The sequence below is a fragment of the Vulpes vulpes genome, chromosome 8 (assembly GCF_048418805.1).
Source record: "Vulpes vulpes isolate BD-2025 chromosome 8, VulVul3, whole genome shotgun sequence".
NCBI lineage: Eukaryota > Metazoa > Chordata > Mammalia > Carnivora > Canidae > Vulpes > Vulpes vulpes.
Genome location: NC_132787.1, coordinates 24,682,821 through 24,710,083, shown reverse-complemented (window position 1 = coordinate 24,710,083; position 27,263 = coordinate 24,682,821). Strand labels below are relative to the sequence as shown.

Sequence of the window (27,263 nt, the reverse complement as noted above, 5' to 3'; positions counted from 1 at the left end):
AGTTTTGATTTGTATTTCCCTGATGATGAGTGATATTAAGCATCTTTTCATGTGTCTTTAGCCATCTGGATGTCTTCTTTGGACAAATTTCTATTCATATCTTCTACCCATTTCTTAACTAGATTATTTTTTAGGGTGTTGTGTTTGATAGGTTCTTTTAAGATATCGTTTACTAACCCTTTATCTGATACGTCATTTGCAAATACCTTCTCCCATTCTGAAGACTGTCTTTTAGTTTTGTTGATTATTTTCTTCGCTGTGCAGAAGCTTTTTATCTCGATGAAGTCCCAATAGTTCATTTGTGCTTTTGTTTCCCTTGCCTCCAGAAACTTAGTGTCTAGTAAGAAATTGCTATGCCTGAGATCAAAGAGGTTGCTGCCTGGGTTCTCCTCTAGGAGTTTGATGGTTTCCTCTCTTACATTCAGGTCTTTCATCTATTTTGAATTTATTTTTGTGTATGATGTAAAGAAAGTGGTCCAGTTTCATTCTTCTGAATGCTGCTGTCCAGTTTTCCCAAGGCCATTTGTTGAAAAGACTTTTTTCCATTGGATGTTGTTTCTTGCTTTGTCAAAGATTAAATGACCATATAGCTGTGGGCCCATTTTCTGGACTTTCTCTCCTGTTCCACCAATCTATGTTTTTGTTTTTGTGCCAGTACCTTACTGCCTTGATCACTACAGCTCTGTAACATAACTTGAAGTCCAGAATTGTGATGCCTCCAACTTGCTTTTCTTTTTCAAAATTGCATACATTCTTTTAAAAGGATAACAAAATAATCACTGAGCTTCAACAAACAGAAATTAGAGTGTTGGCCTAATAAAAATATTATAAAGGAAATGCAAAACATTATGCACTCAAGTCTGTCTCTCTCTCCTCTTTCTCTTTCTCTCAAACCTCCCACCCACTAAATTGACTATGGAATCTTTATATTTTATATCAAGGTCTGGATTCACTCATTACATAGAACTAAATGGTAGATACAGTTAGATGATAATTTAAATTATTTTCTATTGAATTAAAGTGGTAATTCTGGCAATAGATAGATAGCCTTATCCTGCCATAAAGCCAGCAGGAGAAGTTAAAACAGATGAAGGGAGGGAAGGGAGGAGGCTGATCAGTAAATGTGAGCTAATATATATTTTCTGGCTCTCTTTCACATGGCTAATGTTTTTAAAACTACTTGTAAGGTTCCCAGTATGATTGAAACTACTATTTTAATTATTAGTCCAGTATATAAAATATGTCAAAATTTATATATAAATATAATGTATATATTTTTACTTAACTTCAAATTAGTTAATATACAGTGCAGCACTGGTTTCAGGAGCAGAATAGAGTGATTCATCACCACATACAATACTCAATGCTCATCCCTACAAGTGCCCTCCTTAATGTCCACCACCCACTTCATCCATCCCCCCACCACCCACCTCACCTCCAGCAACTCTCGTTTTGTTCTCTATATTTGAGTCGCTTATGGTTTGCCTCCCTGTTTTTATCTTGTTTTATTTTTGTTTCATTTTTTATTAACAATAATGTATAAAGGTAATGTTTTTGACATCTCAGCAATAAGGTATAGTTTCCTATAGTATATATATACATATATATATATGTTATTATGTATATAACATTTTCAGGGGATGAACCCATTTTCAAAATCTACTAAATTCAAATAGATATGAGAGCTTAAAACCAGTATGTCTGCAGTTTAATAGCTATAACAAAGTTATTTTGTTGTAAAAATATTCATCATTCTAGTTATACCAACTAGATATTTTCAGCTCACTCCTGGATTATTACCACTACTCAAAAATCTTTTTTCTAAAAAAACAAAAATGAAACCAAAACCAAAACCTTTTTTGCAAGAATCTGGAAAGTTTTGGAGGCATTTGATCAGAATTTTACCTTGATTACCGTAAGAAAGGAAGCTCCTTTGTGCACTATATTTATCCGGAAAACTCATAGCAAAATCGCTAAATTCCATTAACTTCCTTCAAATTGTACAAGAGTATAGACAGGTGAAATTGTCAGATAGCAAGAGCTTGTGTTAGCCTCCTACTTTTCCACTTCCTTTACCACTCCACAGAAGTTTAATGAATTACAAAGTGATTCTACAGTTACATCTTCTTTCTCTGCAAACATGAACGACAAAATGGTTTCAAGGCAATAAATTAAGAAAGGAGATGCAGCCGGTCTGAAGAACTTAGGTCTGAAGAACTTACACGAGGAGAGCAAATACTTAGGGGCCACTAGCAGCATTGATCTACCGCTGAGTCCCCCACACATCCTCACCAATCAGTTCAGCAGAAAAAACACCTGTGGTCAAAATGATACAATAGACTGAGGGATTCAGGTTAGGAAGCAGAAGCTATGGAGCATATGGGAACTGCCAGTTCTGAAAGGAGGCCCCACCACAGAACATTCTATCTGTATAGGGAGAAATTAGAACTTCTATCGAGTTTGTGAATTCCACACCCTCCTCCAGGGAAAAGCTTTTGATTTCCAAGTCAAAAGAAAGGCCTTTTCTCAGATTTCTAGTGATTCGATGCTGTGGATCCATCTATCAGACAACAGTGAAAACTGTAATTTCCTATAGAATAGACTGGCAAATAGTTAACAGCAACACAATCCCTTTCCATATATAGCCCTCAGAAGTACCAGTCATTGGTACCACTGAGGATCTGCGAAAATATATCAGGGCCTCCAAATGACAAGATAGGCGCATGCCTGCCTGTGGTGGAGGAAAGAACACACAAGAAAGCTCCGTGCTGTTTCCTAAAATCGATGCTCATGCAGGCTCATCCTGAAGACTATTTTCACTTCAGCCTGTTGATTCTAAAGACTTTCTTTTTTCTTTTTTGGCTTCCTGATGTGACTTTTCTTTTATCCTTTCACCACACAGCAAGACAAAGCCTTGGAAAGAGAGCCTTTAGATACAGTTACACAATTTTCGCAAATGGAAACACCGATGCCAAAGAACTGGAACTGTTTAGTGCAGAGGGCTGAAGAGCAAATGCCGTGCTGAACAAAAGAACGTAAGCAGCATTCAAAGGTTAGGCTGTAGTGACACGTTGCACATGATTGTGGCCCACTTCACTTGGCACCCAGAGGAGAAACACTCCCCCCTCTGCCAAAGCAACCTGGGTGGTCACAGTCTAGCTCCTCAACCACCAGCCAAATTATTTTATTCTTTTATTCTCTTGTCCCTTTTTTGATGTGAGTGTACGGTGATCTTTATTTTTTCCTAATTCAGAATGAATATGAAGTGAATATGGTGTGCAGGGCTATATCTTCTATAGGGAAAGCTGTCTGCTCACAGAAATGAAGTAACTTGTGATTGTCTTAGCTCTTGCTTAACTTGATCGGGAAAAGAAACAGGAGCCATGTATTTAAAATAAATCAGGAAATAAACAAAAATTGGATAGGGCTCATGGATCTTCCAGAATCCAGTTGAAAGTGTTTTCCCCTGGTTTCTCTTCCTTTCTTCTCCTTGAGATTTTCTGTCCAGGGAATTCAGTGTCATTGCTTCCGAAAGCTCGAACTGAGAATCAAGAGGAAAGGAAGTGAAAAATTGCCACAGAAAACTGTGATAAGTTTTCTCCTCTTTCAATTCACGAAGGTGATGAGTCCATGAATTAGAGTTGGTGAAATCCCCAGATCTGCATCAGGAAATTTTTCTTGCTTCTTCTGATTTATGCCCAATGCCTCAACCTTCCTTGTACCATTTCAGTTGTGTTTCTGCTCTGGGAACTCCAAGGACACTTGCTATAAACAGATATTTTTGCTAATTTACTGAGTAACATGACAAAGAATGGAGAAAGGAGGGGTTGTGTTGATATTGTGGGTAAGTAAGATCAGTGCAGAATCACTGGGCCAAATAGAAATTTTCATTACTTATTCTTCTAATGACTTACTAGGTAGAGTATCTCCAATTGTGGGGGTCAGAAAAGAATTCACACCCTACTCTCCAAGGTCCTGTATCTCAACATTCGTGTTTCTGGCACAAGATCCATTTATTTCACACTGCAATTTTGTCTCCAGTGATGTGGACATGCCCGCAGGAGCACAGTAGTAATGAGGTCATTCATATGTGTACGATTGAGAGAACGGTTACTTCCCAATTGGAGTTATCTAGTTAGCTTATTCAATACTCCTACTGTAACATATGTGCTTGAATTACAGCATTTATATTCAAATAAATATTCTGATATTCACATATTCTAAATCATATCCTGGTTCTAATGAACATTCTCGATGTACTTAGAAGAGAGAGTGAATCTGACTAGTTTTAAATTGGATCACTGTGTGTGTGTGTGTGTGTGTGTGTGTGTGTGTGTGTGTGTATGCACACCTACAGAAACTTATTGACACATACGGTTAGGTAAAGGAGACAAATCATACACCAAAGACTTTGGACCTTGATTTCTGTCAGCAGAAATACCTGGAATTTTGCAATAAATCAACAAGTTCCTTACCAAAACTTACCTTTACTCATCAGAAATAGAAGCAAAAGATTCTTTTTTTTTTTTTAATGGTTTTTAAGGGAGAGCTCTGGTAATGAGACTAGATGGGAAATCTTGGCAGGATCAGAATACATAGAAAACAAAGACAAGACACACTAGCAAATGAATTATCAAGTAACAGAAGGGATGGAACACTCTGTGTTTCGTGGTTCAAACATCAGTATTTTCCTTACATTTCTAGAGCTGGAACTAGAACTCTTTTACACTCAGGTTGGTCTGCTGCCTTTTCACATGGGGGTTAGAGTAATGAGCTGTGAGTCAAACTAAAGGAAGCCATTCTCAATCTGGCCACTCTCTCTAGTTTTTCCTGACCTCCCCTTTCTTGGCAGTCTGACGGCTCTAATATCTTGTCTTTTGGCTATGAGAGCAGAACATATGGTTTGCTTGAGGATTTCTGTTAAACACTTGTCCATTAACCTGACAGTAGGAGCTGCTAAAGAGCAGAAACAGGAGTCAAGTCAGACATTCACCTCAAGTCCAAAGCAAACACACTCATCCCCTAAAAAACATGCTCAATCTCCAACCTAAGAAAAATCAAATAACAAAGATAACTACTGACATTTTCTCTTATGATCTGGGGACGTTCTTTCATTAAGCTATTTCATGATTAATTCTGTTATTCAGATACGATTGGGTTTTTTTTCTTCCTTAAAGAAAACAAATTTAAAAAACAAATAGAAGCTTAAAACAAGGAACTAGGGTCTGAATAGGATTGAGGAATAATGTCTTGGTTTTGTTATAAATCCTAAGCAACACTTCATCTGCCTTTATGCTATCTATAGGTAATTCAGGAGACCCTTTTCCCTGTCCCCACAGCTTGGAAGGAATTTCTCATCAACAATCAATGGTTCTCTCTAAAATTTGTAAAATATAATTGTATTATGTCACTGAGTAATTTCTACATTATAACTAATATAGTAGAAGAGAATCTTTGTAAAATCAGTGGGAAATCATGACAACTTAAGCTCAAAGGGGGTCCAAGAATCCATATCAACCTGTATCCATCCATCAACAACTCAGATTATAACTTGGGATCCTTCATTTCTGCCTCATCAAATTCCTTTTACTATCTATCTTCTCTGGTCTGTTGAGTTTTGAAAGTCTGAATATAGTAGGATGCTTAATTAGTAGACATGATGTCCTTATAATAGTACAGATAAACTTCCTTTTCTTTTTGACAAATGGATAGACAATTATTTTTTAAAAATTACAGACAACTCATCATTACCACCAAAGTAGCTTATTTATAGTGTGGTTTATGCAGACCAGTCTGCAAATTACATTTCCTTCCTTTCTGGAACTTGTGTTCCATCCATCTCCTGGTCCATACTCCAGCTGGCTAGCTTATGAACCACTTACCACAGCAGGTGCTGTTTCCATTCACTTATTTATTCATCCATTCATTCAAAAGACATTTGTTGAATGCACTTGTTAGTCAGTTAACTAGGGGATTTATATTATTATTTTTCATCCTAATATCCCCATGTAGTATATATTCTTATTTCTATTTCACAGATGAGGAATGGACTCAAATTAATTAACTTGCTAGATCAAGTCTGTATGATGCCAAAGCATGTGCCTGTCCTCCTCTATCTTTAGGGACAGAAGAAGGCAAGAGGTGATTAACTGCAGCTTTTTACGTTTTGTGCTAACATGATCCTCCACTGGCTTAAAACATAGAAAGTCACCATCTCTTCCAGGCCTGTCCTGCTCAGTGAAGGAAACAAGTACACATCTGTTCACTTGTCAAATTTGCTCTTTTGAAAAAAAATTGAAGTTATACAAACATTTGCCATTCCATTAACTTATGTAATCTAGAGACTAATGAACACAAAATGAATTTTTGCTTTTTGGGCTATTTGTCTTGCCATTAACTAAAACATTATGACAAATTTCATCTGTAACATAAACAACCTGAGCTATTTTAATGTCCGGAAAAAATGAAGTTAGTGTGAATCTCAGTACAAGACTAATTTTTACAACTGTCTCCCTCTTTGCATCAACCCCCTTTTTTGTTTGGTTTCCATTTCGAAATCATGAAATGAACGTACCGTTCTGACCTCTAGCCATCTGTTGGCTGCTGAAAGAAATAAGTAGGCAATGTTGTTTGTGTCCGTCAGTTCCAGCATACGTTGCTTAAATCTGGTTTCATGCCTGTAGAAAACAAAAATATTACCATGTTAGCCACACAACAGGGGAAATAATAAGAAACAGTCACACTTACTACTATACTATTTACTCAACACAGTGACACACACAGATGGGATGGAATGAATAGGAAATGGACTCCTACTTCAAAATAAAGCCCAGCTACTACTACTGCTTTGGTGCACGCTTACTGGAGAGGGTGTGGTCCGGTGTTTCATCCTTTCTCAGACCCCTGCTATGAATAGGAAGCTTTCGGATGACAAATCCTATTAAAGATCACTTCATAAATTTCCACATAATTTTGTAGCCACAAAAACAAGGCATGGCCTATGTTGCAAGGGCTTACAAAAAGTAGAGTAAGTTGTCCAGAAATGCAATATGCTCTGCCTACTTTTTATTGCACTTTTTATTTTACCAAATAACACAGTTAGAGGTGGGTGGGAGGTACTGGATGGGGACCAGGGAAGACAGGAAACTATGCATGTGAAACAGGCAAATATATACTTTTAAATTTCTTCTTCTGCCTGGTGTTTCTAGGAACCAAAGAAGGAAAGTGAATGGAAAGAAGTAGAGGATGATAGTCCTTTGAGGTGGCGGATGTTCTTGTTAGATGAGATATCTTATCCTCAAGGTTCTAAAATATTTGTAAGGATGGTCATTGCGCGAAAGGAACTCTCAAGTCTATGGTACTTATAGGGTTTTTATAACAAAAACAGTTTAGATATTGATCCCTGACCAATTTCAGTTCATTCTTGGAAATCAAAATCGTCAGACCAAATTCTGTGTAATCCATGTTATAAATGAAACTTCTAATAAAAATCTTGTCCATTTGAACATGTGAGTTGCTTTCCCATAGAACGCATGCTACACAGTGATAAATCTTTCTAAATAGCAAAAATAGTCTTTTTTCATTTTTCAGTTATTTTCCCTGAATAAGAGAAACAATGGAAAGCTGGATAATATAATCAAAATAACTGGTTTGAAGGTTGGAAGAAATGCCACGTCAAAATGTGGTCTATTCATTCTCTGTGGCTGTGACTTTTTTTAAAAAAGATTTTATTTTTTATTCATGAGAGACACAGAGAGAGGCAGACATAGGCAGAGGGAGAAGCAGATTCCTCAAGGGATCCTGATATTGGGACTCGATCCCCAAACTGGGATCATGCCTTAAGCCAAAGGGAGACATTCAACTGCTGAGCCACCCAGGCATCCCAGCTGTGACTATTCTTATATGGACCACTTGTCTACACATTATGTTCATAAGGAATAGCCAAGTTTCATTTGACAGCCCAGCAAGGATCCCTGTTTGATAAAAGACTGCCTCAAGTTTCCTCAAATCTTCAAATCAATTTGCAAAACTTTATATTAAACCATAACTATGTCAAATGAAATGAAGAAGTTCTGGGTGGGGCGTTCACTTGGCCCACGAAGCCATCCATACAGGCCAATATAAAGCAGATACTTGATGTCTGTCCAATTGATCTGATCATTCCAATATGCCAAACTAGATAAATCAGATAACTGAGTCAGACAACAACATCTGATCTTCAATAATCAAAGGATCTGGCAATCAGAGCCAAATAATTACCTCATTTTGAGTTATGAGTTTGCAGCCTTGACCTAAATGCCATGTACAGGAGGACCTGCACTAAAGAGCAACTCACTAGAGTGGGGCTGGGCACTCCTGGCAACATGGCCACCTTGTTCTGTGACGACCCTTTTAGAGATGGGACAAGTGAATAATGAAAAGGTAGGCTGGCTCACAGGATTACAGGATTTACAGAAATCATGGATATGAACTGCAAAGAGATATATCCATGTAAGGACCACTCTTTCTGTATTTGCAGTGTTAGGGAGATTTTCATCTGTTCATTCAGAAACATTTAGCAATCAACTCTATGTGAGACATCAGAATATATATGTACAAACAAGACATATCCCCTTCCCTTTGAGGAGCCCACTCTTTAGTGAAGGAGGTAAGCACGGTATTAACAAGCAAGGACTTCGCAAAACAGAAGCTGGATACAATGGCCCTATGCGCAAAATGCTACTTGAATATAAAAGATGGGAGTGATTTGCACTGACCAGAGGGTCAAGATGACGGGAATGAGTGGAGGATGGAGAGAGAAGGAGGATTAAGCAAAGTTTCACAGAGGACTGGGAGGATGATCTGAGTGAGATTTTAAAGGATGAGCTGAGTTCGTCAGGTGAAGAGGGGACAAAGCACCGGAGCAGTAGGAACATGAGCAAAGGCACAGAAATGAGTAAACTCATTGTGTTCAGGGGCTCAAGACAGGGTTCTCTCCCTAGAGGACAGTGGTAATGGGGAGATTGGAGGTGGGGCTCACTGGATTGAAGCCACTGGGCTACATTTGAGATAAACATCAAACACTTTAATCTGACAAAGTGCTTTGTCCCGAGCTCTTCTTGCTCTTCATTTAGTTTTGGGATATTGTTTCAGATACACTCTTAAAGAGTTTGTAAATGGAACTGGCAACAGTCTGAAGCAGCAGCGAGAGGGGAGGGGTGGAAATGCAGTGAACATTCTTTCTGTGTGTTTCTATTTGGCAAGAAACCTTCTGTTTTCCTAATGGAAACTTTGACACACTCAGTCTGTATCTTTTCATCCATATCCAGCTCATCTTCTGAACATTCTTAGACCTTTATTCTGTTGGACCAAAAGAAAAAAAATAGGAAAGGTCACTGAAATCTCAGTCTAATTTAACTGTGATACTTTCATGGTAAACTACTTGAGGGAGTTCACGGCTGCATGTGAGTACACCACGAACCCTGAATGCAGGGGAGGAAAAGCAGCCTAATCAGTAAATACTAACTTTCCAAAAGAGCTGAAGACTCTGGGGACTCTGGGTAGCCTGGAAGAAAGGAAGAAATGGATAGAAAAGAGCATGTTTGATTTTTGACCAAGAGCACCAAATGTAAAGACTCTAGAATTTTATTTATAGCAACAGGACTATCCCCACGTTTTAAAACCTCCTTTAGTTTAAAAATGCTGATATTTGTGGTACTTAATATTTACTTTAGAAATGACACCTGGAAGATGTATGTCTGGATAAATATGATATAAATACTTCTACATAAAAGTTGGGTTGTTTTGTTTCTTCCAATCATAATTCAAGCCTTGAAGCAGTTTACCACATAGTATTTTGTTCTTTTTACAACTACTTAGACTTTTCCTCATGTAAAATTAGGAATAATCATGCTAATTTCTGTTCATGTGTCTAGCAAAGAAGGTAAATGAAAAGCCTAAACCTTGACTTTGGTCAAGTTCCTCTGTCATTCTAAACTGTTATTTCCTTTGAGTTCATTTACCTGATTCTAGTCCTCATCACTCTTAGAAAATAATCTCACCTTGTTCAGGGAGAAAACAGAGCAGAGACTATTATATATTGAAACTATCAACTTCCTGCTGTTCCATCAACCAGCTTGCCTGAATCCAGCCACCTCTTGCCCCCACCTGCTACGTTATCCTATCTACTTTTTGTGGTATTTATCTGGGATGGAAGGCCATGTCTTTGTAGTCTTTCAATACCCACATCAAGACCAGTACCTAGCATATGTTCAATACTCAAATAGATTAACTTGAAAGGACTTATTCAGTGAAAAATGTGATCTTTAATATGATGAACTTATGAGTACCACTGGTCATTGCTGGCTTCTATCAGGATACAAATTTGGTCTTAATATTAATGTTTGATGTCAATAAATAGCCTTACCATCTCTAATAAAAGGCTCTCTGATGGGAAAACACAGCACTGCAGAAAGTGTGACTCTTCATGATGAAGTCTATGTAGATTTTTTTTTTTGTCTATGTGGATTTATGTAGAAATTCTGTGATACATATTGTGGATGGTTGTGTCTCAATATTCTACTTTTTGACTTAAGTTGATATATATAATAATATAAATATTTCTTAGGTCAGAAAAATCTCTAATTGAAATCACAACATATTTGCAGTTAGAGCTCCAAAAAGACATAATTTTTAAGACGTCAATTTCCAAGATTAAATGAAATATTCAATGGTGCCACCTTCTATTCTGAGTTTACTTGAACAGGAAAAATAAGGGCAGATAATTTTCTGAGTGGTAAGTAAACACTCTTGATAAAAAAAATCTTGGGTTCTTATTGATTACCAGTAATAACTGAAGAGCATTGATTAAAACTAAAATAACTTTGGCTTAGTAGTATTTATCTTATTATTAATATTAATATATTTTAACTTATTGGGTGCTTCTTTGCTAATCACTGTGGTTAGTGCTTTCCATACATTTGTCAATTAGCCTAATGATCCTAAGAACCAAAGTTGATTTCCCCATTTCACAAATAAGGAAACTGAGGCTAGGGAATTGACAAGCTTGGTCTTCATTACACAGTTAGTATATTCCCAATATGGTGTTTCAATCTTCTTTATTCTTGTTAAAATTTTAGAGGATTAGACTAACTCTGAATATTTATTGCCATATTTTTCTTTCTTTTAATTTAGAACACTGGCATGCACATACAGTGGGCATCCAAAGAATGGTAGTCATTATCAGTTATTTGCAGATAGATATTTGTTGATGATGTAATTGCCTAATCAGCAAAATGAAAATATGTTTGCTCACCTAAATGCCCGAATGGTGGTGAGCCCTTCAGCTGTTTCTGAGAAGTGGCAAAGCAGAGGGAGCTGGGTACTATCATCAAGTTCCTGGAGATCCCTAGAACAGAGAGAAGTACAAAATTAACTTCATGTGCATTCAGGCTCAGAGGCTACTATGTTCAACCTAAATTAGGGTTTTTATTTGTCACTGCAAGTAATTTCTTCTAGAACCCAGTTAACAAAAACTTTAACAGTTTATGACCTAAAAAGGAAGAGAAAGATGAGTACATAATGAATTTTGATTCAGGCCAAATATACACTGTGATATAAAAAAAATTACTTGCTTTGTATAACAACTATAGTTAACTGCTATTGGGACACAGAGGAATGGATGATTAACTCATACCTAGGAGATGGGTAACACCTTTTTTTGAGCAGGTGGAATTTAAGACAAATCTTAAGCTTTGAGGAAAGCTTCAACAACAAACAAAACAGACAAAAAAATGCATTCCAGCTATGGGAATTCCATTCCATTCCAGCAAACACAGTAGACTAAAGAACCTGGCAGGTTCAATCTGGCTGGTGCCCAGAATCCTTTGCAAGTGCTGACGTGGGGAAAGGTTGTATAATGGAGAGGTGGGACTAGCTGGCAGAGGATTCTGAGTGGCCTGGACAAAATCACTAGAAATAAAATGATCAGGCTGTGCTTAAACAACATGACTTGGGAGACTGTAAAGGATGAAAAATAATAAGTGAGTTAGGGTACTCTACATCAGAGACTTTTTAAAAGTTCTCAATTACTGTGATGCTAGTGAGATTTAAAATGGGAAGAATGAACTATTGGGACTTCATCAAGATAAAAAGCTTTTGTATAGTAAAGGAAACAGTCAAGAAAACCAAAAGACAGTTAACAGAATGGGAGAAGATATTTGCAAATGTCTTATCAGATAAAGGGCTAGTATCCAAATTCTATAGAGAACTTAGCAAACTCAACACCCGAAGAACAAATGAACACACATTTCTCCAAAGAAGACATACAAATCGCCAACAGACACATGAAAATATGCTCAACATCACTGGGCATCAGGGAAATACAACTCAAAACTACAATGAGCTAGCACCTCACACCAGCCAGAATGGCTAAAATTAACAAGACAGGAAATGACAGATGTTGGCAAGGATGCAGAGAAAGGGAAACCCTCTGACACTGTTAATGGAAATGCAAGCTGGTGTGGCCACTCTGGAAAACAGTATGAAGGTTCCTCAAAAAGTTGAAAAATGAGCTGCCCGATAGCCCAGCAATTGTACTACTAGGGATTTACCCCAAAGATACAAAGGTAGTGATCCTAAGGGGCTCCTGCACCCCAGTGTTTACAGAAGCAATGTCCACAATAGCCCAACTATGGAAAGACCCCAGATGTTCATCAACAGATGAATGGAGAAGAAAGATATATACACAATGGAATACTACTCAGGCATCAAAAAAAGGAAATCTTGCCATTTACAATTACGTGGATGGAACTAGAGGGTATTATGCTAAGTGAAATAAGTCAATCAAAGAAAGACAATTATCAAATGACCTCACTCATCTGTAGAATTTAAGAAAGAAACAAAAGAGAGGATCATAGGGGAAGGGAGGGAAAAATAAAACAAGATGAAATCAGAGGGAGACAAACAAACTGTAAGAGACTCTTAATCACAGGAAACAAAGTGAAGGTCGCTGGATGGGAGGTAGGTGGGGAATGGGGAAACTGGGTGATGGTCATTAAGGAGGGCGTGTGATGTAATGAGCACTGGGTGTTACATAAGACTGATGAATCACTGACCTCTACCTCTGAAACCAACAATACATTATATATTAATTTAATTTAAAAAAATCATTACCACCACCAGCAGCATAATTTCACATTGCCTGAATGAAATGTTTCACAAATAAAACCAATTTGAAATAAATAAATAAATAAATAAATAAATAAATAAATAATACTGACTGAGGAAGGACTGTGAGACAGTCTTCTAGATGTAGGCTTCTAAACTGCAATGATCAATGAATTGTAGCAGAGTAAGAGAGAAGAGGCAAACATGACTTGGCCGTTTCTAGCTCAGCAGATTTGACAAATAACAGTATTATTTACCAGTGTGGGGAACACACTAAAAAAGAATTTGAAGAAAAAGACAATGAGGGCAGCCTGGGTGGCTCAGTGGTTTAGTGCTGCCTTCAGCCCGGGTGTGATCCTGGAGACCCGGGATTGAGTCCCACGTCGGGCTCCCTGCATGGAGCCTGCTTCTCCCTCTGCCTGTGTCTCTGCCTCCCTCTCTCTCTCTCTCTCTGTGTGTGTCTCTCATGAATAAATAAATAAAATCTTTTAAAAAAACAAAAAAAAACTATTAAAAAAAGACAATGAAACGGCCACAACGAGTTTGAATCTTTGCCTTCACGCATCATGGAACTTATATATATATATATATATATTTATATATATATCATGAATGTTTGGTGGACAAATATCTGAATCTTTTCATAAAGATGCACACTACTCATGGAAACCTTTCTTTAATCCACGTAAGGTAGCATTTCTAGAAGATAGGCTAAGAGTTATAACTATATGTTTCAAAACATCCCTCTTTTTTCTTTTCAGTATTTTTTTTCTCTGCCATTTTTTAGGTTTTTGGAGTTGAGGATTTCGAGTAGCAGCATCATCATTCATCTTCCAGAGTCAACTGGATATACTGTTCCATAATCTTCAACAATTAACGTGGGCCATTCTGGGCTGCCTGGGCAGTCCCACAAATAAATGAAAATCTCTTCTGAGTTTCTACAATGGATTTGGCCACTTTAGAAACTACAGATGAGGGGACAGAAAGAAAGAGGGGAGGAGGAAAACGAATATGAAGGAATGTGAGTAGTTTGTTACTTTTAAACATAAAACTAAGTGGCTATTTATAAATTTTATGCAAGTAACAGGTGGTCACTTCATTTGAGGTTTGTAATGAAGGGAAAAAATTAGGAAGGAGAAACTTTGTTTATAGGACTATATTTTGTGAAACCAAAAAGGTGAGGGTACGGCTTGACCTTATATTCTTGTAAGTAGGAAACATTTCCTTACAGAGCTAACCACACATTAGAGCTTTGATTTCAGATATTCCAAATTCCATGACATTTCCTGTCTCCCACTTTAATTCCTTTTGGTGTTTACAAAACACTCTGTTAGGTTGCCTGAGCTTTTCAACATGAGTGAGTCCTGCAGAGCAGAGCCTCAACACCTAGAAAGGTTTTTTTTTTTTTTTCTGTGAAATTTAATGTCATGTGGTCATAACTGCTGACTTTCAAAGAATTTCAGATAAGACTGGTAATCCATTTCCAATGTTGATTCTTTAAAAGTGGTCATCTCCTCCATAGGGTGCCTGGGTGGCATAATTGGTTTAAGAGTCTGACTCTTGGTTTTGGCTCAGGCCAATCTCAGAGTAGTCTATTTGAGATTCTCTTTCCTTTTGCCCCTTCTTCTTGTGTGCTCACTCTCTCTAAAATAAATAAATCTTTTAAAATAATGATCAACTGGAGAAAGTCCAAGATGGAGAGGAGTAGGAGACCTTAGTTTCATCTGGTCTCAGGAATTCAGCTAGATAGGTATTAAATCATTCTGAACACCTCAGAACTCAACCAGAAATCTAAGAAAAGAATAGCTGCAACTCTACAAATAGGAAAGCGGTCACTTTAAGCAAGATAGGAGGTGCAGAGAAGTGAATCTGAGATGATATTGGGAAGATAAACCATGGTGGGGAGGGAGCCACCATCAGTGGGCTACCGGAAAGGGATATAACAGCAGAACCCAAAATTAGAACTTTTAGAAAAAAAAAAAAAAAAGAACTTTTAGAAGTCTGCTCTGGTGAGGTATGTCCCTGACTGAAAGGTGCTCAGATGACTAAGCAGGCGTGGAACCCTAGGTGGGACATTGTGGCCTAAATGATCCCCGGGGTCACAGGAAGACTGAGGGTGCCTGAGTGCAGCAGAGTTCCCAGGCATCGGAGCAGGAAACCTGCTGCAATCAGAGAGTCCAGGAGTAGGCGCTCAGCTCCTCAGCTCCGGAGAGCTGTGCTGAAGCCTTCAGGGAACAAAAGCCATCTAGAGCAATCTGGAACAGAATACTTAGCCTGGCCCCTTGGCAAGGGTGGTACAATGCCACCCAGGGCAAAGACACCTGAGAATCAGTACAACAGGCTCCTCCCCCAGAAAATCGGTAAGAACATCTGGCTAAGACTAAGTTTACCTATCAGACAGAACTGCAAAACTCCAGCACTAGGGGAAAAGGCACATAGAATTCATGAATTTTATTCCCATGATTCTTTAGTCTTTCAATTTTAATTTTTCTTTCTTTTTTTAACCAATTTCTTATTTTATCAACTTTTTAAAAATCTTGTTTAATTTTCACTTTTACAGTTACATTCTATCCTTCAATTGTATTTAGTCTTATTTTTGTATATATGTAAGTTTCTCTTTCTTTACAACTTGGGAATGCAGTTTCTTCTAACAAACAGACCAAAATACACCCAGAATCTAGCCTATGGCTCTGTTCTCTTCACCTGTTTGATCATATTCACTTTTTCTTTTGTTTTTTTTTTTCTGTTTTGTTAAAGTCTTTTTAAATTTTCATCCTTACAGTTACAGTCTATTCTTTCAATGTATTTAATTTTATTTTTGTATATATATATTTTTCTTTACAATTTTGATATATGGTTTCTTCTAGCTGACCAAAATATACTCAGAATACAGTGTATTGCTCTGTTCTGTTCACCTGTCTGCTTATATTCCTTATTTTTTCTTTTAATTTACATTTTTACAGTTGCATTCTATCCTTTCATTAAATTTAATTTTTTTGTACACAAATAAGTTTTTCTTTTGTTACAATTTTCTTATTTTATTTTATTTTTTTAAATTTATGGTAGTCACAGAGAGAGAGAGAGAGGAGAGGCAGAGACACAGGCAGAGGGAGAAGCAGGCTCCATGCACCGGGAGCCCGACGTGGGACTCGATCCCAGGTCTCCAGGATCGCGCCCTGGGCCAAAGGCAGGCGCCAAACTGCTGTGCCACCCAGGGATCCCTGTTACAATTTTCTAACAAATGGATAAAAATACACACAGGATCCAGTGCATTGCTCTAATTTGTTCACTTGTCTTATTATATTCTTTAAAAAAATTTTTTTTTTCAGTTTTGAGTCTCTTCTAATTTGTTTAGTGTATATTTCTCTGGGGTCATTGTTGCCATTTTAGTATTTTGTTATCTCATTCATCTATTCTCCTCTGTATAGAATGATAAGACAGAAAAACTCACCTCAAAAAAGAGAACAGGAGGCAGAACTGACTGTCAGGGATCTAATCAGTATGGACATAAGTAAGATGTTGGAACTAGAGTTCAGAATAATAATTATAAAGATACTAGTGGGGCTTAAAAAAATAAGACACCAGAGAATCCCCTTCTATATAAATAAAAGACCTAAAATCTAATCAAGTTGAAATAAAAAAGGCTATTAATGATATGCAATAAAAAATGGAGGCTATATCTTCTAGGCTAAATGAGGCAAAAGAGAGAATTAGTGATACAGTAGACAAAATGGTGGAGAATAAAGAAGCTAAGTAAAAGAGAGAAAAACAACTACTGGATCACAAGGGGAGAATCTGAGACATAAGTCATAAAATTAAGTCAAACAGCATCAGAGTAATTGGGATCTCAGAAGAAGAGGAAAGAGAGAGAGGGGCAGAAGGTATATTGGAGCACATTATAAGGATAACTTCCCTAATCTGGGGAAGGAAACAGGCCTCCAAGTCCAGGAGGCACAGAGAACTCTCCTCAAAATCAATAAGAATAGGTCAATACCTTGATATATTAAAGTGAACCTTGCAAATCTCAGAGACAAAGAGAAAATCCTGAAGGCAATGCAGGACAGGAGGTCCATAACCTACAAGGGTAGAAACATTACACTGGCAGCAGACTTATCCACAGAGACTTGGCAGGCCACAAAGGACTGCCATGATATATTCAGGGTGTTAAATGAGAAAAACATGCAGCCAAAAGTACTTTATCCAGCTAGGATGTCATTCAAAATAGAAAGAGAGATAAAAAGCTTCCAGGACAAAGAGAAACTAAAAGAATTTATGATAACCAAACCAGCCCTACAATAAATACTAAAAGGGATCCTTCAAGGGAAGAGAGAGCCAAAGAAGCAGAGACCAGAAAGGAACAGAGACAATATATAGACACAGTGACTTTACAAGTAGTACAAAGGCACTAAATTCGTATCTTTCAATAGTTACTCTGAATGTAAATGGGCTAAATTCCCCAATCAAAAGACACAGGGTATTAGACTGGATAAAAAGAGCAAGACCCATCAACTTGCTATCTGCAAGAGACTCATTTTAGACCCAAAGACACCTTCAGATTTAAAGAGGGGATGGAAAACCATTTAATCATGCTAATGGGCATCAAAAGAAATCTAGAGTGACAATCTTTATATCAGACAAATTAGATTTTGAAACAAAGACCGTAATAAGAGATGAGGAAGGACATTATCATAATTAAAGGATCTATCCAACAAGAAGATCTAACAATGGCAAATATTTATGCCCCTAACATGGGAGCAGCTTATATAAGCCAATTAATAACAATTAAAGAAACACATCAATAATAGTACAATAATAGGAGACCTTAGTAACCCACTCACTGAAATGGACAGATCATTTAAGCAGAAGATCAACAAGGAAACAGGGATTTGAATGACACATTCGACTAGATGGACTTCACAGCTATATTCTGAACAATCCATCCTACAGCAACAGAATACACATTATTCTCGAGTGGATCTGGCACTTCTCCAGAATAGACCACAGACTGTGTTACAAATCAGGCTCAATCAATACCAAAAGACTGGGATCATTCCTTGCATATTTTCGGACCACAATGCTTTGAAACTGGAACTCAATCACAAGAGGAAACTTGGAAAGAGCTCAAATACATGGAGGCTAAAGAGCATCCTACTAAAGAATGAATGGGTCAACCAGGAAACTAAAGAAGAATTTAAAATTCATGGAAACAAATGAAAGTGGAAACACAACTGTTCGAACCTTTGAGATGCAGCAATGGTGGTCTTAAGAAGGAAGTATAGTACACTACAAGCCTTTCTCAAAAAATGAGGAAGGTCTCAAATAACACAACCTAATCTTACACCTAAAGGAGCTGGGGAAAGAAAGCAAATAAAGCCTAAACCCAGCAGGAGAAGAGAAATAATAAAGATTAGAGCAAAAATCAATAAAATAGAAACCAAAAAGAATAGAACAGATCAACCAAACTAAGAACTGGTTCTTTGAAAGAATTAATAAGATTGATAAACCCCTGGACACACTTATAAAAAAGAAAAGAGAAAGGACCCAAATAACTAAAATCATGAATGAAAGAGAAGAGATCACAACCAACACCAAAGAAAGACAAACAATTATAAGAACATATTATGAGCAACTATATGTCAGCAAATTAGGCAATCTGGAAGAAATGTATGCATTCCTGGAAACTTATAAACTATCAGAACTGAAAGAGGAAAAAATAGAAAACCTAAACAGACCCATAACCAGCAAAGAAATTGAAGCAGTAATCAAAAATCTCCCAAAAAACAAGAGTCCAGGACTAGATGCCTTCCCTGGGGGAATTCTACCAATTGTTTAAAGAAGAATTAATACCTATTCTTCTGAAGCTGTTTCAAAAAATAGAAATGGAAGGAAAACTTCCAAACTCGTTCTGTGAGGCCAGCATGACCTTGACAGACAAAGATCCTACTAAAAAGGTGAATTACAAACCAATATCCCTGATGAACATGGATGGAAAAATTCTCCCTAAGACACTAGCCAATAGGATCCAACAGTACATTAAGAGGATTATTCATCACAAACAAATGTAATTTTTTCCTGGGCTGCAAGGGTGGTTCAACATCCGCAGATCAATCAGTGTGATACACTACATTAATAAAAGGAAGAACAAGGACCATATGATCCTCTCAACAGACGCAGAAAAAGCATTTGACAAAGTACAGCATCCTTTCTTGATTAAAATTCATCACAGTGTAGGGATAGAGGGAACATACCTCAATATCATAAAAGCCATCTATGAAAAGCCCACAGTGAATATCATTCTCAACGGGGAAAAACTAAGAGCTTTTCCCCTAAGGTCAGAAACACAGCAGGGATGTCCACTCTTACCACTGTTGTTCAACATAGTACTAGCAGTCCTAGTCTCAGCCATCAGACAACAAAAAGAAAGAAAAGGCACCCAAATTGGCATAGAAGAAGTCAAACTCTCACTCTTGGCAGATGACATGATACTCTGTGGAAAACCCAAAAGACTCCACCCTAAAATGGCTAGAACTCACACAAGAATTCAGCAAAGCGGCAGGATATAAAACCAATGCACAGAAATCAGGTGTGTTTCTATACACAAACATGAGACAGAGGAGAAATTAAGGAGTTGATCCCATTTACAATTGCACCCAAAACCATAAGATACCTTGGAGTAAACCTAATCAAAGAGGCAACAGATCTGATCTCAGAAAACTACAGAGCACTCCTGAAAGTGATTGAAGAAGACACAAAGAAATGGAAAAACGTTCCATGCTCATGGATTGGAAGAACAAGTGTTGTTAAAATGTCTATGCTGTCTAGAGCAATCTGTACATTCAGTGCAATCCCTATCAAAATACCATCAATTTATTTCACACAGCTGGAATAAATAATCCTAGAATTTATATGGAACCAGAAAAGACTGAGTAGCCAAAAGAATGTTGAAAAAGACAACCAAAACTGGTGGCATCACAATTCTGGACTTCAAGCTCTATTACAAACCTGTAAGCATCAAAACAGTATGGTACAAGCACAAAAACACATAGATCAATGGAACAGAATAGAGATTCTGAAAATGTACCCTCAACTCTATGGTCAATTCATCTTTGACAAAGCAGGAAAGAATACCCAGTGGTAAAAAAGACGATATTTTCAACAAATGGGGTTGAGAAAATTGGACAGCCACATGCAGAAGCCACATGCAGAAAATTCAACAGCCACATGCAGAAGAATGACACTGGACCCTTTCCTCACACGACACACAAAAATAGACTCAAAATGGATGAAAGACATAAATGGGAGATAGAATCCATCAAAATCCTAGAGGAAAACACAGGAAGCAATGTTTGTGACCTCAGCCACAGCACTAGATATGTCTCCAAAGGCAAACATGAACTATTGGGACTTCATCAAGATAAAGAAGCTTTTGTATGGTAAAGGAAACAGTCAAGAAAACCAAAAGACAGTTAACAGAATGGGAGAAGATATTTGCAAATGTCTTATCAGATAAAGGGCTAGTATCCAAATTCTATAGAGAACTTAGCAAACTCAACACCCAAAGAACAAATGAACACACATTTCTCCAAAGAAGACATACAAATCGCCAACAGACACATGAAAAAATGCTCAACATCACTGGGCATCAGGGAAATGCAGCTCAAAACTACAATGAGCTAGCACCTCACACCAGCCAGAATGGCTAAAATTAACAAGACAGGAAACGACAGATGTTGGCAAGGATGCAGAGAAAGGGAAACCCTCTGACACTGTTAATGGAAATGCAAGCTGGTGTGGCCACTCTGGAAAACAGTATGAAGCTTCCTCAAAAAGTTGAAAATTGAGCTGCCCGATAGCCCAGCAATTGTACTACCAGGGATTTACCCCAAAGATACAAAGGTAGTGATCCTAAGGGGCACCTGCACCCCAGTGTTTACAGCAGCAATGTCCACAATAGCCCAACTATGGAAAGACCCCAGATGTTCATCAACAGATGAATGGAGAAGAAAGATATATACACAATGGAATACTACTCAGGCATCAAAAGAAAGGAAATCTTGCCATTTACAATTACATGGTTGGAACTAGAGGGTATTGTGCTAAGTGAAATAAGTCAATCAGAGAAAGAATTATCATATGACCTCACTCATCTGTAGAATTTGAGAAAGAAACAAAAGAGAGGATCATAGGGGAAGGGAGGGAAAAATAAAACAAGATGAAATCAGAGGGAGACAAACCAACTGTAAGAGACTCTTAATCATAGGAAACAAAGTGAAGGTCGCTGGATGGGAGGTAGGTGGGGAATGGGGAAACTGGGTGATGGTCATTAAGAAGGGCATGTGATGTAATGAGCACTGGGTGTTATATATGACTGATGAATCACTGACCCCTACCCCTGAAACAAAGAATACATTATGTGTTAGTTATTTTATCTATTTATTTTTTTAAGATTTTATTTATTCGTGAGAGACAGAGAGAGAGGGGGGCAAAGACATAGGCAGAGAGAGAAGCAGGCTCCATGCAAGAAGTCCGATGTGGGACTCAATCCCGGGACTACAGGATCACGCCCTGAGCCGAAAGCAGACGCTCATCCCCTGACCACCCAGGCATCCCTAATTATTTTAATTTAAATAAAATCGGTAAAAATGGAAAAAATGACCATCTCCTCCATATTTTAGTTGCTAACAATGGTTATGACAGATTATTCTTAAAATGAACAGAATTCATAAGTACATTTATTGATTGATTGATTGATTTGAATTCCAATTTTTAACAAACTAGGAATGTCTGCCTGGCCTTTGCATTGAATTTTTATTACAAAGGGGCAAAAAATAGGCCTAAATGAGTATGCGACCGATGTAAGACACGACTGTAATATTTAGTGGTAAGAACACAAGGAGAGGTTTGGAACCAGCAGAAATGAACTGAACTTCTTGCCCCTCTAGCAAGCAGCATCAGCAATAGTACCAAAAGGAATGAAAGTGAACTCATGACTAATTTTTCCCTTTTGATCTGAATTCACTACAAGAAAAGTGGATGAGGCTTGGAATGAGAAAACACTCTAGATTTAATACAGATCTCTAACATTGATGGATGCTAATTCAGAATCCCAAGGGAGAAACAACCATGTTTTTTCAATTAAAAAATGTGATATGATATATTGAGAGGTTCCCAACCATAATCTTGGCTTTTCTTGTTACTGTCCTCAATTTTTCAGCATCTTTCTTGCACTCAAGTCCTATTAAATATTATCATTTTACTGAATTAACTCACTATCTACCTTCTTATTCCAGCACCTAATCCACAAAAAAAAAAAAAAAAAAAAAAAGGATTACTTTATCTCTGTTTTATTTTCCCCAGAGAGAAAGTTTCTTGAGAATTATTTCTTGTCAGGTGGATGTCTTCATCGGCCACGTGACTTACACAATTCTTTGCAACACAGTAATTGCTTACTGAGTGTTTGTTGCAATAAAGTGATTATCACAATGATAGAAAATTCACTGTACTATTTATAGCAAGCCTTCAAAGCTAAACTGGTACTACATTTCAGTTAACTGGTTCATTTTAGCAAATGATAAATCTTATATTAATAGAAGAGTCTAAGCTTCAAGGCTGCTTTTATTTATCTTTGGCTGGGTACTGAAGTACGTGCTAAATGATCTAATCTGAAAAGTTTAAATCTCTTGGAGTTACGGCTCTTCTATCAGACATTCAAGATTACCTACTTTTCTAGTCATCACTCTGACATCACTTTAACCTTTTTAAATTCTAGACTTTTACATAATGTATTTTAGCATTTTACAATATGTTACCTTTCTTCCCCCACCCGTGGAATAGAACAATACGAAATCACTTACCCTTTAGAACTGAGTTTGCTTTTACAAGTTTTCTGTCACTATTATGTTCAGAAAAAGGATCATACAATGAAAAATTTAACCTAGTTTGTGGACACAAAACTCAACAGGAAAATCCACATGTTAATATATGCCCATGGCTATGTAAGGCATAGACAACCACTTATAGAAACAATTTTAATAGACCTCCAAATGAAACATAGTGTAGGTTTTATCATGGTAAAAATAGGTTGCATTTCCAAGTTCCATACCAAATCTTGAAAAACACGACAGTAAATCTAGATCATAGTAAATCAAACATACAGGCTTTTGAAAATGAATAGAACTTTGTTTTACTTACTTAGAGGCCACTCGGAAGTATTTCTGGATAAAATAAAAGGCGACCCCAAGAGGCACAAGAGCAACCAGGAACACAGGAGTAGCATATGAAATCATGCCAATGGCAGACAGGCAGAGCAGTGTTGAGCGAGTTAGAGATTCCAAAGTTGGAGGGATATGCTATTAAGAAGGTAGTTTGAAAGGAAAATGTTTTAGTCCAAAGAAAATATTGGTTACAATGCAATAAAATATTTATTTATATTAATGTTAAGTTACATAATTAGTTACAAAAGTAGTATATCAACATTTCGTTATAAGCAAGTCTTCATTCCTTTAACTTCACCCCCTTCCCATAGGTCAGTATATTTACCCATCTATCTACCTATCCATCTACTTATCATCAGTCAGTCTACCCATCCATTTATCTTGGGTATTTTATGTAAATGACACTATACTATAAATCTCATGTGTCCATGTGTTCTTATTTTACTTTACTGAGCAAGACAGACTATAAAGCTTTCCATGATACCATAGACATCTCTCTCTCTCTCTCTCTCTCGAATGGCTGCATACTATTAACATAGTTAGCTATTCCTCTTCTGTAAGATATTTACATTAATTTTCTGTATTTTGCTTTCTCCTATCCCTTGCATATTTTTGATTGGATTATTTACTGCCTAATCAATTTTTAGGTGCTCTTTATAGATTATAGATGTTTTCCTCTTGCTTTACATGTGTTGCCAGCTTTTCTTCCAGTTAATCTATTATGTTTTAAATCTGGCTTTGATGCTTTTAGCTTGAGAGAAGTTTAAAATTTTATATAGTCATTTCCGTTGGCCTTTTTCCTTATTCAGAGTTTTGTGTCTTACTTAATTCCCACCCAGAAATTTTAAAACTACTTTCCCACATTTTATTTTATAGTCTTATGTTTTATATGGCTATCTTTATTCCATATGTATTTGCTTTGTATTTTATGGATAGCTAATTGTCCCAACATTCTTTATTGAAAAAATAATCCTTTTCTTACTGATTCCAGATACCACACTTACCCTGTGTTAAATCTCTCCATATGCTGGTGTTTCTGAGTTCTCCAGTTTGTTCTTTTGATCTACTTATTTTCTGTGATCACCAGAGTATTTCATCTTTATAGTGCTTTCTGGGTATCTGATAGGGAAACTCTCTCTTTATGTAGGAATTTTAGGATTTCCAGTATTGTTGGATCTCTTCACTTCTTATTAGGTTTCTTTCTGTTTTTGTTATTATGAATAGAATTCATTTCTCACTTAATTTTTTAATTGGTGTAGAAAAAGTTACTGAATTTTGTATCATACACCTTATGCAGACACTCTTATGAACTTTCTTTTGTTTTCTTCTTGTACTACTTGTCTTGGACTCTCTAGGTGGCTATCATATCATCTTCCAAATAAGGGCTGATTCGTCTCTTCTTTTCCCATATGTATTCCTTATGAAGTGTTTTGGATGCAGTGTGACCAACACCAATGAAAATATTCAGTATACTTTTTAGTCAGCTGCATGCATCAAGCATTCTTTTCCTAAGCTGAGGGTAATTTAAGTATTCTAAAGGCAACTATGAAAAGTCAGAAAAGACCAGTTCTGGATTTGAAGGATTCTTTTGTCAGTTATCCTGAGGGGTCTGTTCTTGGAGTGATCTATTTTAAGAGTTTGAGGACTTTAACTTCAGGACAAAATTCTAAAGGGATAAGGATCTAAAACTAAACTGGGCATCCCTAGAATAGTCTCTAAAATATCACACCATTTAAAGCTTTTCTCATTGAAGAGCCAATCTAATTGAAGTAAAGGACATCTAAGACAGCCTGGCATTCTATCCTTTGCTTCTGGGAGACATTCTGCAACAATAGTAAACTGTTAAGAATATTGCTATGAATGGAGATACAACATTGATCAAAATGATTCCCTTTATAATAAAAAATTAAATGTTAGTTCTTTGCTTTTTCCCTTTATTTTAAGCTGATTTTCAGGGATCCCTGGGTGGCTCAGCGGCTGAGCATCTGCCTTCGGCCCAGGGTGTGATCCTGGAATGCTGGGATCGAGTCCCACGTCAGGCTCCCTGCACGGAGCCTGCTTCTTCCTCTGCCTTTGTCTCTACCTTTCTCTCTCTGTGTGTCTCTCATGAATAAATAAAATCTTTTAAAAAACAACAAAAAAAGCTGATTCTCGAAGTATCCTCTTCTACATGTATAAATTATTTCAAATTAAAGTTTTCCTTTAAGTTTTTTTTTTTAAGATTTTATTTATTTATTCATGAGAGACACAGAGAGAGAGAGAGAGAGGCAAAGACACAGGCAGAGGGAGAAGCAGGCTCCATGCAGGGAGCCTGACGTGGGACTCAATCCTGGGTCTCCAGGATCAGGCCCTGGGCCGAAGGTGGTGCTAAACCGCTGAGCCACCTGGGCTGCCCTGCCCTTTCCTTTAAGTTTTTATTCTAGAAATCCATATGTATATAATATTGATAAGTGTGCATATAGGCTCCAATTGAAATTTTAGAAATCCTCTATTGTTAATAGGGATCATAGTTTATCTTAAATGTTACTTAGGTTCTACCAAAAAAAATGTTTTTGAGCTTGGAAGTAACTCAGGCACTCACCTGATCAATGATATTTGTATCAGCTGAGAAGCGATTGAGAATCAATCCCAGGGGGGTGGTATCAAAGAATCTAGGCAATAAACAGATTGGAATGAAACTATCAGGACCCTGAGCACTGCTAATGAACATCTTGGACTCAGGAAAATGAGATGGTTCCTATGCATTTGCTCAAAGGCCAAATACATTCTCTAATGCTTCATAATTCACTTAAATTTAAAGATGCATGTTTTTATGATTTTCTGTGTGAGAGGGTAAGAAATAATTACATTTTTACCTTATTGGTCCAAGAATTATCTTATTGAGGAGATTTTGGTGAAGGTTTTTGGCAGCTGTGAGACCCATCCATTCTACAGTGAGTGATGTGACAAGGCAGAGGAAAATACCTGCTCCACAAAGTATGCTAAATCCAGCCACATAGTAGGTCTAAAAAGCAACAGCACCAAAAAAAAAACCCACAAATGAAATTATCAGTTTTTTCTCATTAGAACACTAAATATCAAAGTCAGACAATATTTTTCAACTTCATTATCTTGCATCAATTTAGACAGTTGAAGGAGTACAGTTTTCCTTCACTCTTTTCCAAGGTTTGTGTAAGGGCAAATGAAACAGTAGAGTCTGTTTTCAGGTTTGAAATATTTTTGGCTCTCTACACTGTAGAGTTCATCATTCCTATCCTTAATCTCAGAATGACCAACTAATACATTGGCATCAGTAGTTAAAATCAATACTATCAAAACAAAAACAATAAAAGTCCCGTGTATATGTTACACACAGACACACACACACACACATTGTGCATATACCTTGAATCCAAATCAAAACATTATCTTTAAGAGTTTCTTATAATAAGCTTTAAAACACAAAAGCGATCACATAGATTCCATTTTGACAGGTTATTCTATTTCAGGTCCTGTTCTAATTAACTTACTGAATCATTACAAAAATCCTATGACATTTGGGCTATTAATATCAAACTGAATAAATGGGTATAACTGTTAATACCAATATTTATTTTCTTGATGATTTAAAAACAGAATTCACTATACCTGATCAGCTTTTCCAGTATTATTTATACTGTACTCTGAAGTCCATGTGGCTAGCCAGTAGTCTATAGCCACAATGACTGAATGTTTCAAAAGCTTAGAGAAAATCATCAGGAAGAGCAAGAAAAATCCTCCAGAAGTAAGGTATCTCCAGCAGGTTTTCCATGGCATTTTAGTTCTGAGCCTCATGACAGTGGACATATTATCATCCTCGTCTTCCTCCTCTTCTTCCTCTGCATGTAAAATATTAGTTTAACCTTCACTCAGTAAACAGGTAGA

At 37.0% G+C, this 27,263-nt stretch overlaps 1 protein-coding gene across 27 annotated transcripts in view; it reads right to left on the bottom strand.

The window, feature by feature from the left end:
• Positions 1–27,263, bottom strand: part of ABCC9 (ATP binding cassette subfamily C member 9) — a 151,014-nt gene that overhangs the window by 22,590 nt on the left and 101,161 nt on the right. For all 27 annotated transcript variants that reach the window (XM_072765827.1, XM_025995117.2, XM_072765842.1 and 24 more), the window contains 6 exons: positions 26,988–27,217; positions 26,216–26,364; positions 25,942–26,011; positions 23,338–23,495; positions 11,294–11,386; positions 6,575–6,677 (listed from right to left, as the gene is read on the bottom strand). In XM_072765827.1, the coding sequence (XP_072621928.1) occupies positions 6,575–6,677; positions 11,294–11,386; positions 23,338–23,495; positions 25,942–26,011; positions 26,216–26,364; positions 26,988–27,217 (803 nt within the window). The remainder of the gene's footprint in view (positions 1–6,574; positions 6,678–11,293; positions 11,387–23,337; positions 23,496–25,941; positions 26,012–26,215; positions 26,365–26,987; positions 27,218–27,263) is intronic.